At 38.6% G+C, this 19,853-nt stretch overlaps 1 protein-coding gene across 1 annotated transcript in view; it reads right to left on the reverse strand.

Annotated features, from left to right (window-relative positions):
- LOC139740235 (uncharacterized) overlaps positions 1 to 19,853 on the reverse strand; it is a 103,931-nt gene that overhangs the window by 21,891 nt on the left and 62,187 nt on the right. Inside the window, exons 18-21 of the mRNA XM_071650818.1 lie at positions 11,425 to 15,027; positions 8,910 to 9,100; positions 7,991 to 8,020; positions 437 to 469 (exon numbers count right to left, since the gene is read on the reverse strand). Coding sequence (XP_071506919.1) covers positions 437 to 469; positions 7,991 to 8,020; positions 8,910 to 9,100; positions 11,425 to 15,027 — 3,857 coding nt within the window. The remainder of the gene's footprint in view (positions 1 to 436; positions 470 to 7,990; positions 8,021 to 8,909; positions 9,101 to 11,424; positions 15,028 to 19,853) is intronic.

A 19,853-nucleotide genomic window follows, 5' to 3' on the forward strand; every position in this document is an offset into this window, starting at 1 on the left:
ACAGTGTGAATGCTCCATCATGGCTGTTTTTGTTTTTTGTATTTTGTGTGCTTTTTTATTAAATCATGGTGAGTTTGAAAAAAACAATAACCAAAACATTGTTGCACAAGAATACATTTTCAGATAGATGGTCACTAATCATTAAGAATTAGTTGCCTCCTAGTGTTGATCATGTGATCAATTTTGTATGACACTATGCAGTGCACTTCAGTTTATTGACAAAATCATCACTCTATGCTCTGAATGCAGATTCATTTGAGAAAAAAAAAATGACAGAGTCAGAAATCATTCTAACATTTGCCAAATATGGTCCCCCTAAACGGCTTTGCTACTATACACTGTGACTGGGACACACTGTGTTCTTTCAGTGATACGAAGGGCTAGGGGATATCAAGGCAGCATGCACAGACTGGGGGACTACTGGTGCACAAAGTACCTGTTCTTGTCTGGCTGCTTTTTTACCCAAAGCCTGAGAAGACACAACAAACATTTTTGTTCATAATTAGTTCACAGTTTCCTTTTGATGAGCTGAGAGAGATACACAAACATGTGCACTTGAGCAGAAGGAAATCTTTGAAAAAAGGAAGGGAGAAAACAGAGAAGAGAACAGATATCAGTGTCAGAGAATATAGATACCTAAAACACCTTTTTAGAAAGGTCATCCCAGTGGGAGAGAATGTATATACACACACACATACACACACACACACACCAAATATATGATATGAATCCTATCAGTAGCACCAACAAACTCTTTGTTCATTATGTCAATGACATTTTGTGTTCGTGGACCCGATTGTGTTGAAGAAGCAAACACAGATAACAGAAAGAAACAGCCGAGCATTCTGTAAAAGTGGAAATTTTCGCTCATTTCGCACAACCAAAAACTAGCGCGAAAATATAAGCACATGCACATTTTTGCTAGTTATATGTACATGTACCACTCTGTGCATGTCCTGATTCCACCAAATTAAAAACAGGCAAAATTTGTCTTACTTGGCAGAGCATGAAAAATTACTTGAGCGAAAATATCTATTTTTACAGTAGGTCAAAAAATAAGATAAAGTGGACATGGAAGATGTTAAAAAATTGCTTCGAGTAGATATTATGAATCATTTCATGATTCATATCTTGAATATCAAGTCAGATCTTGTGTGATGACAGAAGAGAATAAAACAAGGAATATGTGATATGAAAAGGAAATTGTGTTTGTGTGTGTGTGTGTGTGTATTTGTGTATGTGTGACTACCACACACAATAAACCAAAAAATAATAATTGTACATTCAAGTGACAACCAAGATATACAGATCTAGACGTTAGGGCAGAAAAGACTTTAAAGTCATGCTTTGCAAAGTCATCCCGTGCCCTCTTGCATACACAGTTGGCATGAAAATGCACAGTACATAAAAGTCGCAAGTACATTCAGACAGAGTGCGATAGGATGAAAAGACGCCCTGCACTGGTAATATCAAAAAAAATATGCATCACCCTTTATAAAATAGAGGAGGAAGTAGTGAACATGCATTCCACGCAGAGGAAAAAAAAATCATAAGAAACTCAAGACCAAAGGAACTCAAAATAATTCCCAGAATGCATGTCTGGAGAGGAAGGGGCAAGACTCAGTATTTGTGAGCATCATTTGCAGTATCCAGCCAATAGAGAGAGAGAAAAAAAAAGATACTGGAACAACTGATGATGAAAAATAGGTGCACTAAGAAAGGAAGAGCAAAACAAAATATCTGAACCATCTCCAGCACCACTGCATACCATTCTAAATAAATTGAGCAAAAATGTAATATTGAGAGCATCGGTATCAACCACCCACAGATTTTTAAAGGTACCAATAAGGACCAATTAACAAGGTAACACTTACATACTAAAAGGGGACAGAAAAGTAAATGTTGAACCCTTCTATAATCAGAGATAACTGATGGATAAATGGCCCACACTAGCTTTAGAAGCATACATTAAAAGAAGAAAGCCAAAAAGCCGGCATAACCGATGGTATCCGTGGCCAACTTGTAGACTTGTTTCATATCCTTCTTCTGTAGTAAAATCTTCTTTCTCTTCTTCTACTTCTCTCCTTCCTCTTCACTTTCTCTTCTATTTTCCTAATAACTATCATCATGGTTACACAATCCCAATATTTTGCATCTAAATCTATGACTAACAAGCACATGAGGGACCAACACCATGACGCCATGATAATCTCACAGATATTAAAGAAAAAAATAAGGTAATTTTGATTAAAAATTTGAAATCCCACATTTGTTCAAATATGCGACTCATGATAATGAATGAGCATCCCATCCTTATCTTAAAGTCTAAGAATATCATTAAATTTTCAGCCTTTTCAGTTTTAAAAACAGCATTAACTGGTGTTTAAATTTATGAATTGCACAAAATCTGTGGCATACTTGACTGCTTCTTCATTTCAAAGCTGATTTTCACAAAACTTTGGTAATTTGCTGATGGGCAAGTTTACTATTTCTGTGGTAGGTTTGTAGACATAAATGGGAGAAATTTTACATGTGGGAGAGTCTAAGTTAGGAATATAATGTTTACAGAATTATATCAAAAGAGAAAATGTTCTTCACCAACTATCAGGGTGTTGTGGTAGCACATCACACAAAACATTCTGCTAGATGTCTTATGATTTAAAAATGACTGTCATCAGCACTCCTATGATAGGAATTGTTGTTTGCACTAAAAATAGTATAGTTGATGCTATTCTCTTTGACATTACTGATATCTGGGAAATAGAAATACCTGAACAGGTGACGCTCTTGTAAGAGTTTGCATAACAACAAACACACAATTTGCACATCACTTGTCTATTAACAGTGACATTCGGAACTTATCTCTGGCATTACTATACCACTCTCATCATATCTACTACAAAACAAAAACAAACAAATGCTACACAAGAAAAGAGAATGTTTTGTCCTTGTGGAAACTATGTGCAATCTAAAACTCTACCAAACTGAAACCACAACAATCCACATCGGAGTGCTCTGAGCTACCACTATGTGCCTGTCCACTTTAATAATACTGACCATTTGCTGACCAGTCACCATGACATGGCCATGATGGGACAGTCAGCGACATGTGACCAGTCACAAAACAGGCTGGTTTACCAATGTATTCATATCTACATGTATGTATCTTTCCCTAATAGTTTCAGCGCTTTCATTTCACCTGTTCATATCAAAAACTTTTACGTGCTTGGAAAATGTTTGAAAACAAAATTTTTCTCATTGTCTCAAATGATTCAGTTGACATGTTCTGATGTAAATATATCAATGTCTGAAAAATCTACTCAGCAACATCAAGCAAACCTTGTGGGTTTTACAGCTTCCAAATCATCAAGATAACTCTCGATATCTACTTTCAAATAGGTGTAAAGCTAAATTTGTATACAATGGCAAACCAGTCTATTTCACTTCCTTTACATTCACAGCATTCAAACAACACTGTGTGCACGCTTCTAATGGTCAGATCGACACGTGAATGCCACCAGTGTCTTACACAACTTAAAACTACCCAGTTCTTAACAACACATATCATCTCTAGAGACATCAGTGTTTGAATAAAATACTACTACTCAACATACGAATAAAACAATTAAATCATACACAGCAGTTCTCACCAAAATTCTAACTAATTCAAAAAGAAAAAAAGAAATAATGATGTGAAACAGAGAAACAAATTAAAGACAATACAACAGAAAAAAGAGAGCAAAGAACGAACTGAAAATACACTACCTCCTGGTATAGTGTTTGATTCGTCACAAGAAGCGTAATCCATGGCAGAAAATAATAAAGAAATTAGGAAAAGAAAAGGTTTAATCAAAAGCAAATTCTTTGCGGGAAATAATGATAATCATAAACAAAATGTTTGCAAAGCAAAAATAGAGTGTACATCATTTTACATAAGTGTCAGTGGTAAAATTTGCTTGTCTTAGCTACAGACAAGTACACTTGTACACTGTAAGTCCAAACACTTTAATAGCATCAATGTTGATGAATTTTTAAGCATGTATTGGAAATAAAATTGTACCTGAACCTGCACAGATCTTTTAATTATTCACTTTATTAACACCATAATCACTTTTCATGTCACACATTCCACCGGAAATGGCACGTAATGAATATTTCATCATCTATAATATACATACCTGGTAACTGGATGTACAATGGCATATTAGATTAGTGATTTAAAACTTGCAAAAGTATTTTCCAAAGCAATAAACATGTGGTTTGTAACAATTTATTTCTCATACTACGCATGGTAAAGCTGGTCTTTGTGGTCACTGTCTATAGAGGTCACCTGCCAAATCTGACCACAAAGTCTCCCAGAATGAAGTATTACCTTGATGACCCACATGTGTAATGTAGCCATTGGCCACTTCATTTGTCTCATATATGGGCAGCATGTCATTGTACTAGATACATTGTATACATTCACAGACATAGAATCCAGAATAACCCTAGCTGCACCTATTTTCTTCCCATTACCACCATTCCAATGTCCCTATAAAACAAACTGGGATGTTTTTCAGATTTATACAAAATATCAAGTGGCCATGGTTTGTTTGCCAGTATCAATTTCTGAGATACCAGGACCTCCTACTTTAATGTGTACATATCATAGCAGACAGGTGGTCTTTCAATGTTAATTATTGATATGCCTTTACTTTAATAGCACAAACCTGCCATAGCAGTAGTAAACCTGTAGATAGTGGCCACCTGCTGATAAAGGCAACCCTATACGTTTCATATGAGTGGTGGCTATATGCAGGTTTGACTGTACAGCGTACATACAAATGCGTTTAATTTTATGCTAAACTTAGTATTCATATACGGCTTTCATAAAGTCAACTTTACAGAGGTTTTTCAATCGATCCACAGTGTACAAAATGTACACTTATGTACACTATCATGAACTTTAAACATACACAATTTACCTCTAAATGTTGCTGCTATATACATTGCTATATAAGTTAAACGCCAACAACTACATGGATTCAAAGCAGTTATATGAAGATTATGAAGGGGGGAAAAAGAACTTGTCATGATGTGTACTCTAACGTAAAACACAAAGGAAACATTAACATTCCATACAATACACTATATTTTACAACTCACATTGATGAGGGCTGAATACTTCTAATCAGCTATATCACTCATGCTGTATTTACTCTAAAAACCCAGACTCATTACAACATCCCAACCTAAATTCAGGAATATATTTGTTTATGTCTAGTCCATGAAGAGCCATACACAACAATGACTACAGAAATGATTTTGGATTCCATGATCACTCCAATCATGAGATTCTGTACTATATGTGATCACTTACAAAAATGGCAAAATCTATTGCTGAGAAATGTTGTGTTTCTCAGAAAAAGTCAGCCTAATGAGAAAGTCACATTGAACAAAATGCGGTGAAACTAAGTCACCAGATGAACCATGTGTGAACATAATCAGACAGAATGACAATTGCTCTTACATGTACTATCATGATGTCTGTCAATTATCGGGGGCATCCCATAATATAGCTACTGAGTTTTCATTAGTTTGATATTGTTAGCAGTATACTACTCATTATGTGTTTTGAATGTTAAGTGTTCCTCACTTCATGTCCAGGAAATATTTTTTTCCCCATGATTTAGCTTTAGATACATAATTATATGGAAAGTCATGGGTGTATTCAAGTGCCCTCCTACAGCATACCATACTGTACCATACCCACTCCAGAGGAGTGCTCGAATGCTCCCAAAGTGTACTGTACAGTATCATACCAAGTCAAAAGCGGACCACTTTCCGATATGCTCCAAAGCATACCATACTGTACCACGCCATGCCAGAGAGTGTTTGAAGGCAAAGTGGCCCAAAACAGCTGTTGATATGAGAAGAATGCGCGTAACACGCACCATGTCATTACACAAGAAGTTGATTCTCTTTGTCTGGAACACCTGTATGTAGCAGGTGCACCAGGTGAATGTGATGGTTGCTACAAAAAGTGTGAACACTTCGACTAAGTCCAAAAATAGCTCATGAAGTAAGCTATCTCCACAGAGCCCTCAAATGCTCCAAATCTGGCATGGTATGGTATGATTTGATTCGGTTCACTTTTGAGCGCTCAGACATGGCTTTAGTTTCTGCTTATCTCCCTACTGTCTATCAAAAGTCAATACCTTCAAACGATATCTAAAATCCCAAATTTCAGTCAAAACAATATTTTAAAAGAAATGAAAAAATAGTGGCAGCACAACACTACATACAGCCTTCATAGCTATGTTAACAAGATAGTAGCAGTCACAAATACCTTCTGGACAGTGTGTAAATAGCAGATAAACTGACAGTCACTGATTCATGACCTTTTACCATATGTCTCATTTTTCCTTGACTGTCATTTGCATACTGATGTCATGTGAGTGCTTGTGTCTACAGAACTGTGATCCCCTTGAAGAAGCTCCTATGTTATTAGAGAGAATTGTTTTTTCAAGTATAGACTTTCCCCCTCCTGTGATGGTATCAATTTCAAAACAGAAATGAACTTGGCACAGGACAACTGTGAATATGTTACAAAGAAAAAAGGACAATTAGAGAGAGATATCATACAAAATTGCGGAAGTAGACAAAGAAATGGAAAGAGAGAGAGAGAGAGATATGTTGTGACGGTGAAAAGAGGGAAAATAATTTTGAGTTTAGGAAAACCGTTGACAAAATGAAAAAAAAAAATCATACTCTCCCTTCCCCTCACCCCCCCCCCCCCCAACCAAAAAAAAAAAAAAAAAAATCAAAAGGAAAGAAAGTAGCATCAATACACATGACAGTGGTTAAATTGTACAGAGAAAAGTCAAACGCCCCTTTCCAGCGAGTGCATTGTAAACAATGTTAAAAGGAAAGTGGTAGTGTCCATTCACATTGTGTTCTCTGCACTTGTTGCACCACTGCAGTACCCTTTTCTGACCTTTATTATTTCACTACCACCACAGCATTACTGCACAGAATTATTAATATGGATTATTCCATTCAGACTGCACTGGGAGAAGACACCATCATGTGTTTTGGTTTTATTTTTATTTTTGGGTAATGATGTCAACCCAAACTGTTTTATTCCCCTATACAGTCCTATCCACCCCCCCCCCCAAAAAAAAAGAAAAAAAGAAAAAAAGAGTAAAGTGAGTAAATATGTATGTGAATATCATTGCTCTGGTTTCTAAACCTGGAACACTTCTCAATTCATGTGGTAAAGTGTGTAAGATTTTTATATCCAGTTGTACTTCTTGCACAGAAATACTTTTTATAACTAGGAAAACTTTGACTTTCTCACCCTAAACAGAAACATCTTGCTTGCTCCTTGTTTTTAATACATTCACTCAATGCCTATTCTTCTTCTGAAATGCCACAGGTGTTTGCATATTAATGCACAAACACCTGTTTCAACATTTAACAGTACCTTCCTGGCACATTTTTAAGTCTGCATATTCCTTGTTTTCTTCATTCCTCATTCTTTTGAAACATAAATGAAACATACACTAATGCACAGGTGGGCATGCACAAAGGGGTAAGATTACAGTCAGAAAAAAAAATCAATAAACTAAATAAATATCCTGAACATAAACAAATGTAGAAACAATAGAGTACCAAAGTAATGATGTCACAGTCTTTTGCTATAGCTTGGGTTTTAACCAGGTGCATGGTTAGCAACAGGTGTTCTCAGGTATTTTGGCCAGGTGAAGTTGTTTAGAACCAGTGTTTATGGTGATGAATGGCTATGACATCACACTTTAGTACTCTATAACAAAACAGGGTTGACCTAAGGACACCATTGCACATACAGTATCTTGGACAAATGCAAGATTACACAGGTCATAGACAGGGGGGTGCACGCACATACGAAATTACAGTGAAAGAAATGCATATAAACAGGTGTCTATACAGCATAGGATTGTGGGTACAGTGAGCATTTGTCTTTTACCTTTCGCAGCTTTTTCAAAGATCTTAATTTCTGTTTAACAACAAATGCAAATGTAAAAGTGAAGGGGAAGAAACATGATGAATTGTACAGCACTCTACTTTCCCTGTAGAATGAGAAAACTTTTTTTTTTACAGTTGATTACATCAAAACATCTATTGAGAGTACTTTTCCCTTTCACTGTGAAAAATACAACAAATCACTTTATCGATGTTCACACCTTTATTAGTCTTCATTTCATTAAAAATTTGTTAGTGGCTTAGCTGTTAAAAGTACACTACAGAAATGTTTTATTGAACATTGTATGAATCACAAGCATAAGCTATTTATGTGTATAGTACACATTAAAGTTGTTTGATTGTACCAATTTCAGACTTCAAGTTCTGCTGTGAATCTGTTGTGAACAGAAAAAAATGGTGGAAGTTTTTATGAACCAGTAGTTATTTTTGTGTTACGGTGACCTCAGAAAAATGTACTCACGGGAAAAACTAAAACTATTGTTTTAAAGAGTGATTTGAATTCTGTATTTGCCGTGTGACACATCTTTAATGTCATAAAGTGGTGAAATGCAGCCATGGCATACCAATATATACTAATACTTGTACGGACAATTTGAAAGAAGATCACTGCACTTGCTGTAAAGTGTGTGATTGTTCCCTTTTTCTTCAAAGTGACCCTTAGACATTTTCATAGTGTGATCATCTTGGTTAAACACAAATCATGCAGTGCCAGTAGCAAAATTTCATAAATCTGTCAGATTAAGAAACATGGTAGATTGTGTAAGACTGAGAGAAAGAGAGAGAGAGAGAACACTAATGCAAACATGGTATGGAGAAACAACTTTGTGAGTAATCACACCAGATTAATTGTATTATCATACACAGTAATTGAGGAAGAGACAGGACTTTTAGAAGGTCCTCACCTTGAACCTCTTTCCCCACATCCTCCTGGGGGACTTGCCCTTGGTGCGAGGGGAGCCAGACACCGCCTCTGGAGCTTCTGAGTCCAAACCCATCTTCACCTGTTTCCTCTCCTCCTCCTCCTCTTCCTCCTCCGTGGAGAAGCCGATGTCCAAATCGCCGGTTAGATCAGCGTCGACACTGAGCTTCTTGACTGTTTCATGGGTCAGGTTGTTTTGTGTTTGTGCATTTTTTTTGGGGGGGGGGGGAAGAAGGGAGTTGTTGTTGTTGTTTTTTTCAGATGAAAAGGCAGCAAAGAGAAAATGTTTGGAAAGAAGGCCAAAGGGCAATGCCAAGGCAAATGGAACCAAGTGCAAAGTTTGATGATGACAGTGATGAGAAGAAAATCCCGAGTGAGAAAAGACGTAACAATTCATTCAGTCGAGTGATACAGATATGGATGGAACATGAGAAGAAATAGACATGGAAGGATGAATGGACAATGAAAACAGCCAAAAGCAGGAGATGAGAATGAAAGGAGGGAAATAACAGGGAAATGTCCAACAGAAAGTCAGAAGGCAAAATGACATCCAATGTGATGAATTATGATTTTAAAAAAAATTAACATATACCACAAAATCATGCAAGAAATGTAAGCAAGAAGTGTTCAGAATGATTGACGGGAGAAAAAATATGGAAAGACATGCGATGATGATGTAAGGTGGACCAATGTATTCACAAGAAACAAGAAAAAGAAGAAAAAAAGTTTGTATTATGGATTATTTAGGGAAGGATGAAGGAGAGAAATTCCATCCAAGGAAGAAATAGAGAAAGAAAGAAGAATTGGGGAACAAAACAGAGAGACAAGAACAATAATGAGAGACACATGGACAATTGAGATTCATCAAATAGTGTCAAAGATTTCCTTCATTTTTTGCAAATTCATGTCAGCCTTAAAGACTCAAAAAGACAGCCAAGATCAAACGAAAGAAAAGAGATTTTATAAACCAAAATAAGATGCTTCTCTTACCATTCTTTAAAACATTCTCTCTTTGGGCAAAAAGATATATTTTCAAAGCACCATGGCAACAAGGCAATGCATCTTTACTTCTTTCACTCCGAGGGGGAAACTCCCATGGGATCAACAGGTGGATGCGAATGACCATCTTGCCCTCTGAGCACATGGCATGTTAAACAGCAAGGCCATCAAAACTTGTATGCAACAGCTTTCGAGCTGATCCTCCCAGCTAAAAAGACTAATGACATCAATGTACATAAGTCTTTTAATCCGGTATGTTGCTCATCTGACCAGACGATGCTAACTCTTTCATTCTTCATAAGTGCACAAATAAGAAAGAAAATGTAACAATTTTAATCAAAAGAGGCCTTCACTAAATTTTTACGGAATAGTGATATTGCATTGGTACGACATCCAAATGTCCATAATTGCATAACACAATTTAGCGCTCTGTTTACAGTGTTAAATATTCCATCTGGTGTGTGCTCTAAACAGGGAAACTCATTCATCCATGCTGACCTCTGATGGGGGTTTCTCCCTTCGGTATACGCTGCATATGTATTCATGGGTGTATTGTCATGTACATGTGTGTGGATGTGTGTGTATGCACTACACACAATTTCCTATCCAAGAGGTACATCATAGTAAGTTCAAGTATGATAAAGAAAATGATCATAACAATGCCACACAGAAGATAGCTGAATTTTTATAAATGTACGTGTATATCTTCATTTCAAAGTATTATTTCCAGTCCAGGATGTGGCAACATGCTGGAAAACGGTCTCATTTTTTAGATTTTGAACTTCATCCAATACCATCATGTACCTCTCAGACAACCTGTCTTCATGCCCATGCACATGCAACAAACATAATATTTTCCTTGTTCAACTTTCTGCTGATTTTGTACTTATTCCTTTTACATTTTTACCCAGAGACATTCCAAGACTAGAAAATTGACACTGTAGAAGTTGGTCCTATTGAAGAAAAAGTCCTGGCAGGAAAAATACAATGGCTCATGAGACATAAATTGCATCTACAAATGCAACAAGAATTCATCATCTATAACAAAGATAAAATCAATGAACATCAGTATAAACACTGCTGCATGTACATGTGTATGCAGCTGTGTCACACACAGATGTATATATATCCAATCAATATAAATGTGAGTGTGTGTGTGTGTGTGTGTGTGTGTGTGTACACCACTTTGTTACTCTTCACTGAAAAGTTCTGCCTGTGCTTTGATTTTTAATTGAAACAGCAAAAAATTATCACTGAAACTACAAATGTATACAAGGTAACATTCAATACCATATTACTACATTTTTTTTTTTGCTATCCATGTATGACTATTCTTTATTGGACAAAATGATTTAAACAAAAAAAAAAAAACACCAAAAAACAACAGCATTTATATGTACTCATATAAGAAGAAATTCTTCATCTTGGGACTATGAAATCAAATGCATTGTTAAAGAGACAATTGATCTGACCACATCGTGTCAGATTCAAACACTTACTGAGCCTGGGAAGCTGTTCAGTAGCTGTTGCTTCTGGTGTCACCACCCCAAGGTCAGCAACAGCATCTGGGATCTTCCTCTTGGACCTAGCTGCTTCCTCTCCAAACTGGCCCAAGGGCAAGTCAAGGCTTGGTGACACCGCCCTGTCTCCATCTGCACTATCCCCATCTGTAGACGACACGTTGATCTTTCCTGCGCTCAAGCGCTTCTTCAGCCTCAGGGATGAGCCGCGGCGCTGCTTTGGAATAGCCCCAGTACTGTGCTCACTGCCAGTCACCCTGGTGCTTTCAGAGCGCTTGAGTGGGCTCTTGCCTTTATGATTTTCGTCATACTCTTGTAGTCCAGTACCTGATCTTCGGCCATGTTTTGTGGTTTTAACAGCATCCCGGCGACGTGGCAAGTCCATGCGTAACCGGCTCAGTCGTGACTTCTTCTCCTTTGACCTGGACTCGGAACGGGGAATGCCTCCATCAAAGTTAAATGGGGTATCACTCAGCGGAGACATCTCATCTTCTGGAAGGTTAAGTAGGTCAGTACTTGGAGTCTCAGGGAGGGCGGCCAGCTTGCCCCCTTTCTTCTTGCTTGATCTCTTTCGCTTGCTACCTGACTCTGCATCATGAGGGGTTAAAGATTGATAGTGATCAGAGCCAGAGGTCCCCACCCTACCATCACCCTGTCCAGCCTCCTTTTCACCGCTTACCTCATACTGCTTCCACCTATCACTCCTCTTTCCCCGCTCTCTATCCAACAACTCACTCTCACTCTTGCGCTTGTCCTTGGAGCGCTTCAGCACACGCTTCTTAGGGCTCCCTTTCTTTCCCTTGTACTTCTCCACTTTGGCCTTGGCCGTTGATGTGTGCTCTTTCACCACCTTGTTTGACAGGGTGTCCCGGGTGATGCACACTGGGTTAATTGCACTTGGTGGTGGGACGTAGTCCTCCGGTGACCTCAATCTCGCCTCGCTGGGTTCATCAGCTACAACAGCAGTGGCGTTGTTTGCATTTTTATTAGCACCATCATTAGGAGGAGGCTCCTGGCCCTTAGGACTGGTAAGTGCTTTTATGTCTTCAAGTGAAGGCATCTGACTAAATGATTCTGAGAACGATGAAGACATTGAAGACCTAACTCCCCTACTTCGCGAATATATGGACTCATATTTTGGCTTGGCCTTTGGTGGTGCCTTTGCTTCATTGAGTTTTTCTGGTAATGATGGACTGGCAGTCATGCTGCTCCCCAAATCCTCCCCAGCTCCCTTTGGCACATCACCCTCAAAGCCTACACTGAATCGCTGCTTCTTTTTGTGGGGTAAACTATGGTATGAATTCAAAGAAGTCCTGTTCCTACCTTCTGCAGACACAAACTCAAGACTGATTTCTGATTCTGCCACAGCACTGTCATCTGCAAAGACAGAGTCATCATCTCTTGGCTGTTGGGCAACCTCATTAGCTTTCTTCCCTGTATCACCGTCCCCCTCCAATCTCTGTTTTATTAGTACCTCATTGTCAGCAACAATTCTTGGTGATATTGGCGAAACAGGTGGAGTGGTATCTGGGGATGAGATTTTACGACGAGGTTCTGACATTCCTGAGTATTTCATGGGTTTCCTAGATGATTCCAGAAGTAGTTTGCCTGCTCCACACATGTCCTCTACACTTATGCTTTCAGAATCTGTGTTTTCTCTTGTGCTCTGCGAGTCAGAGTCTTTATTGGTAATCTTAATTACTGGTGTGGGATATTTGGGTCGAGACTCTTTTGGCTCTGAGCTGGACAACTCAGATGCTGCACTGGTTGACTGGTCCAAATAATGGGAATGTGGAGTGGAACTCCTTGCACTTAGTACTGAACTACTGTAAGAAGGTAATGCACTGGATGCTTTCGATACAGAATCCTGCTCGACAGGTACTGAACTAGGCTCGTCTGAGATGGTGTCATACTCATGTGGTGTCACGCTCGACTCCAGTGGAGCTGAACTTTGCTCCTCCGATATTGTCTCGTACTCCTGCTGGGGTGCTGAGGTAGCAGAACTGTCATCAGGCGTTATTGCATCATCCGAATAAATCTCAACAATCTTGGTCTGCAGAGGTGCTAGATTTGGCTTGGCGTCAAAACGAGCAGGATGCTTAGTTGATGGAGTGGAAGGTTTGGATGGCTCGGGACTGCCAATGAGTTCATCTATATCGATCTCCTCCGGCTCTGAGCTGGTATAGCCAAGATTCACAACCTCACCTTCAACAATACCATGCATATGTGTCGAGACTACCTTGTCCAGTACTGGAGCCGAGTCCTCGGCTATACTCTCACTCTGCTCAGTGTCTTGTGTCTCCCTCGGATCGGTGCTGTGACTGTGGAAGAGCAACTCTTCTGTATCTTGCGGGGTGTCTTTGGGCTCTGAGCTGTAGCTAATTGCTTCCCCTGAGAAGTTACTGGCACTAGTAGTGTCCACTTCACCCACCCTCTCGCTCAGTTCACAGCTCTCTTGTCCCTTTCTACTGTCCTCACCTAAATCATCATCATCTGTACCAGTAACAGCATCTGTTTCTGTGTCTATGTGTCTAATATCTGAATAGTCATCTTCTTCTGCCCTAGCGGGATAATGTCTGGAAGGTACAGCCTTTTCAGTATTGACATATTTCCCCCCAGGAGTTGTAGAGCTAGTTTCATCTTCTAAATCTCCTTCCCCATAGTCTTCCACTTCATCACTCTCCTCTTCATCTCCAACTTCTTCACTTTGTGAGGAACTACCCTGTTCACCTTCTGGTTGACTCGAACTCTGTGACTCCTCATGCACAACATCACCGTCGTTTGCACTCTGCTCATCAGCCGCAGCATCCAGCTCCTCCGCTTTCTGCATCCTACCAGGGAGTGTATCGTCCTCGTAGGATGCAAACTTTGTGGCGAGGTTGTCCCTCCACTTCTTCCTCCTATCTGTCCACTGCTCCTCACCATCCTCTTCCTTTCTCAAAGATCTGATGATATCTGCATCAGAACAGGACTCATCTTGAGTTACTCCTTCAACCGCTAGATGCGTTGCTTCCTCTTCCTCTCCTTCCTCTTCTAATCTGTCTTCTTTCTCTTGCAGCTCCTTTTCTTCCAGCTTTCTCCTCTCTTCCTCTTCCTCCTCTATACGTCTCCTCTCCTCCTCCTGTCTCCTCATCTCTTCCTCCTCCAGTCTTCTCTTCCGCTCCGCCTCCTCCTTCTCCCTTTGTATAACCTCTGGTGGTTTCCAAGGGGTCATCTGTGGCGCTTTGGTGTCATTGAGCCACTGCATCTTCAGGGATGTAGTTGTCCGGAGGTGGTCGTAAGAGGGCCGTGATCTCGCCACCTCCACCTCTTCTTCTTCATCCTCATCATCTTCCTCATCATCGTCATCTTCATCCTCCTCATCGCTATCATCTGTGTAGTACTCTTCTCCGCTTTCTTCTTCATATATCATATCCGAGTCCTCGACTTCTTCATCTTCTTCATCCCCATCTTCCTCATACTCATACTCGGAATCCTCTTCCTCCTCCTCCTCCTCTTCCTCCTCGTCTTCATCTTCATCATCGTATTCCTCCTCATCGTCGTAGTCTTCTTCATCTTCATCCTCGTCAACACTGACCATTCCTTTATAAAAGACAGAGTAACATGCAGGTTCACTCACCGCAATGGCGAGCAGGTCGACAGACAAACAAACTGAATCAACTTACTGCTGTGTGTGCTTTGTTCTCTTTGGGGTTTTTCACATCCATTTGACAGAAACTTGGAAGTGAAGAAGCATGACGAAAGGCTAGCGCATCTCCACCTGCAAGAGCATCTCTTTCAGCTAAAGCTACTGACCCTGTCCCTGTCACTTCAAACACAAGTTCAATCACAACACTAAACAAACAATCAGACTGCAGAAACAAGGCACTACTTCTAATATCATTTCACCTTTGCTTTGTTTTTTCCAAAGTTTATGGCACTGGCAAAGCATGCAAAACAACACGTCAAAACAACCACCACACAGACAAAAACACACTGAAAAGAAGGCTGGTGACGGGGAAGGCGATCACCTGTGGTGGAAAAGACTGCAGAGAATATTTTACAGAGACACTACAAATGATACAGAACAGGTGGGGCTACGTTAAAGTCTAAACACAGAACATAATGTAGCATTGGCTAGCATCTCTTTACAGTGTTCTCCTTTGGTCCCTTTTTAAAAACATTCTTTACTTACAACATCCTGTGGAGAATTCCTGTGGTAATGTCAAAGAAACCTTATATATGGAACATAAGTCCAGAGTGGTCATATTGAAAGCATGTGGAACTAGTGTATTCTTCTTAGTATCTCAAGAGTAAAATTCAATGATACTAGAAATAAATCTACATACATCAATGAGCATGACTGACATCAACTTCAATTAAAATCACATGGAGTTAAAACACAGTTACATGTACAGTACTTCTAAAACTCTGTGGGAGTCAGAGAAAATGAAATGAATACTAATGGGAAGGGATACTACTATGTATCTTTCAGTCAGGTGCAAAGACAAGAAATGACCAAAGTAACATTCCTCAATAACTCTATCATTAAGATAAAACTGGAGGTTTTCTGGTTTGAATGAACATCAGCAATTAATTCCATATTAATGGCACCTTGTGTAGAAGGTAAGGTACAATACACAACAGCTTTATCTGATAACTGAAATGCTTTTATGATCACGTTTCATATGAAAATTTTCCTGTGGGCTCGATTCACAAGGGTAAACATGAAATTGCTGATACTGCTGTGGATTGGAAGATTAAAATAAGACAGAAAAGGAGACACTAAAAAGTACATGGGATTTGCCCAACTTATTCTTCCTGATTTAACTTCACAGTGCAATGTTCCAATCTGTTTCAAGCTTGTTGGCTTCCTGCACACCAAAAAAAAAAAAAAAAAAAATACAGCTGTCGCCATGGTTACAGAGAGCATGGCAACAGCAGCTGTTGTGCCCAAGATGCCAACACATTGCCACTGACCCATGCTACCACTGATATTCGGGAGAATGAAAGTCAATTTCACATCTCTGTTGCTACAGACTTTCTCCTTTAAAATAGGTATTCTACTTTAGTGTCCCATCCTCATAAATACTGGCATTTCTAAATATCTGACACTTAATCTAAGTTTTTTCTTTTGAACTTTAACATTGACATTCGACTTTGAGAATTTTGATTGAACAGTAAAAAGACCCTAGGGTCCTTTTTATGAAATGAACACTCCAGAAGTCAATTTATCTGTATCTGAATTCAGCATCTGAAGATATTTACTGGTGGGATATTGAATCAACAGGAAATTGCTGTATATCTCAATGTCCACAACAAAATTGATAGGAAAAATAAATTACTTCATTTGGAAGTTAGCCCATCCCTGTATAAAAGATAAACAAAATAAATAGATAATCAAGGAAATAAACCAAAAGATAAACAATCTCTAAATTTGAAATACATTCTTTAGGTTTTGACAATCCCCATTGGCAATATCTAAAATGAATCTAAAAAAAAAAAAAAAAAAAAAGAGTTCACCCAATTCATGTTTTGGGCCAACTTCCATTCACCAAATATGTTAACCAATGGTTGGGTTGCATTGCAGGATTACGCAGCTCATGAGTACATGCAACCACTGTATGTTCTGCCTATGGAGTTTCTGCCATGGGATGACTAAACTGTAATGATTTCACCCATGCATGAGTAGTATAGTAAACAAACGTAGGATAATGGTGGTTAGGTAGCCGTCAGACTATTAAAACCCAAAGTTCCCATCTAGCAGTGATTCTATACAATGCTGTGTACAGTGATTGTAATCGTGAGAAGTCCCTGTGAAAATTTTTCGATAGTGTTTTACAACCAAAACAGACAGAATTTTCCCAAAGCCTGGGGATATATATAATACTGTAAATATAACAATATAGCACATACACTAATGTTTCATTTCAAAAGTTAGGAAACCGAATGCATCAAGAGAAAAGTAAACCCCACTTCACACAGTAAGTCATGAAAATAAAAGGACAGGTTTTAGATAAATGTGGGAAAGCCCTTTAAATAACTGAGGGTGTAAGTGTTGCACATCAAATGCTAATGGGAAACAAAGTTGAAACTAAGGTGAACAGTAAATCTATCTGATGAAATGAAACGATATGTGTTCCAAAGACGGTGAGGGGTAGACCAAGGAGGCACACCACAAAGAGTTAATGTGACCATAGGTACTGCTCCGATAAGGGTGTATGTACTGACAGCAAAGGTTTTGACAGTGAAAAGGAACTTGTGTGCCAATAAATGTATCTCCTTGGGGGGGGGGGGGGGGCGTTAAAATAAAATCACACACCATGTTCAACTTTCCTCTAGAAATAAAGTTAAGTCAAATGATGTGACAGCCATTTTATTGGCATGAAACCTACATTAAATAGTGGTAAAAGATTGAAGTATACCTTTTAAGGAAGGAAATAATTGCAATTGCTCTATTAATCAACCAGAATCATGATTCTTTAAGATATTTTTGTGCCCTATCCACTGACACATGGGGAAAATCTCTGGTAATTCTCAACTCTCTAATCAATAGCACAGCTGAGAGAAGTGTTCAAAGCACCCACTGATTTATTGTTGGTGGAAACAGTAGCTTATGTAGATCCAATTCAGGGTACAAAGTTTAACATCGGTGTACTAAACCCCCCCCCAAAAAAAAAAACAAAAAAAAAAAAACAAAAAAACAGATTATAACTTTAAATGCGGCGCAACTGACAGATATCGCAAGTATCGTATATAATGATCATGATATAAGAAATATTCTATTCAACAGTCAAACCAGAAGGAAGTTAGGTTAAATCTTACAAAAATTCTGCCGATATCACGTGCCATTTATTTAAAGATGAATTTTGATGGATTGGGCAAAGCTTGCATAAAGGGGCTCATTGGGGAAAATGCACACAAAAAGTTTAAATTTGGTGCCACTGCTGATGAGTTACACAGTTCAATGTATGGTGCACAGAGGGAACAAAAATCACTTTTTAACATCATTTTAAGCGTGGGACTTTCTGTAGGCACTAGTGAGAGCAGAGTTAAAAAGAATACTGTCTACCATGAAAAGAAGAGGACAAATGTGTTCTCAAACTTACTAATTTGTAGAGAGTCTTGTAGCACCTTAAAGGAAAGTGTGTCTCATTTGATGTGTTTGACTGAAATGAGTACACATTTTATTAAAAAATACATATACGCTCTGGTGTTCATTTGGGTTAGGCATTTTTGCAAGAGGGTTTTCTATAAAAAGAAAAGCTTGATTAATGGATATCATCACTGGTACAAATGTGCAACCGATGTTCCTTTATTTTTGTGGCAAAATGATGCTTTAGTGGAAGGCAGTGTCCTTTTTTCGTAATTAATTTGTTTAGTTTACCATAACTCTAATTCTACTCGAGTATGAATGGGGCACTGGAAAGGGGGTATGATGAAGGAGGTGGGGGGAGCTAGAGGTTGGTATTTACATCATCACTAGCTTTAGTTTCCGAGCACATGGAACACATACATTTTCTCCAGTATACTGCCACAGGAATTCACATGAAGGATGCTCTCCATATACATATGTAAATGGCGACCAAAGATGATTTATTCTTTGATGACTGAATCACTTTACTGGTGAACCTCAGAATGCCTATATTTGCTCATCCTTTTCCATCATTTTCCTCTCTTTTAATTTCTCCTGTCTCCAATCCTAACATTCTCTTCAAAAGCTGAACACTACTGTGAAAATTGTGTGTCTCCACATAAGCCCTTTGGAGAACTCCCACGAAGTGAGCAAAATTGAATGAATGAAGAGACTTTCACTTTGATAAACTCTCTATCTACTTGTAATGGACAAGTCCTCACTTCAGTTGGTGTAAAAATCACTTGTGACAATATATGTACTTTTCTTTGGACAGTATTCAGATTGCATTTTCAGACCTCTTAAATTGAATACATGGACGTATATCTGTATAATTATTCAATATTTCTTTTCATTTACAAACTCTAGCAAACATGCATTTAAAGACTTGATACATACAATGTACAGTGTATCTTTTTTTTTTCTTTTTTTTTATGATCTGTACAAAGTTTCATCAAAGTCATCTATCAGTGCACTATTATTACAGCAACTGGAATATCTTTTCTTCATATTTGTTTTATTTTTTCAACAATAAAGTCTAGGTTTCCGTTAAAATTCCCCACAAAAGGGTCTTATTCTTTTTTTCTATTTTTCAGGTCAGCAGACAGAGGCATTCTGAGGTTAGAGTTCAAATGTGACAACCAGGACAAAGGTTATGTTAAAAACGACCTGGGGAGGTCATTCACTCATGAAGGAGACACTGTAAAGAGATGATACCGAGTTAAGAGCAGTGTACGAGGGGATGCTAGGGGGTTAAATTCAGTAGCATACATCCTATACCACCTGCTGATAAGAT

Source organism: Diadema antillarum, unplaced genomic scaffold (genome assembly GCF_040938485.1).
Source record: "Diadema antillarum isolate AM-2024a unplaced genomic scaffold, OU_Dant_1.0 seq00000845_RagTag, whole genome shotgun sequence".
Classification (NCBI taxonomy): domain Eukaryota; kingdom Metazoa; phylum Echinodermata; class Echinoidea; order Diadematoida; family Diadematidae; genus Diadema; species Diadema antillarum.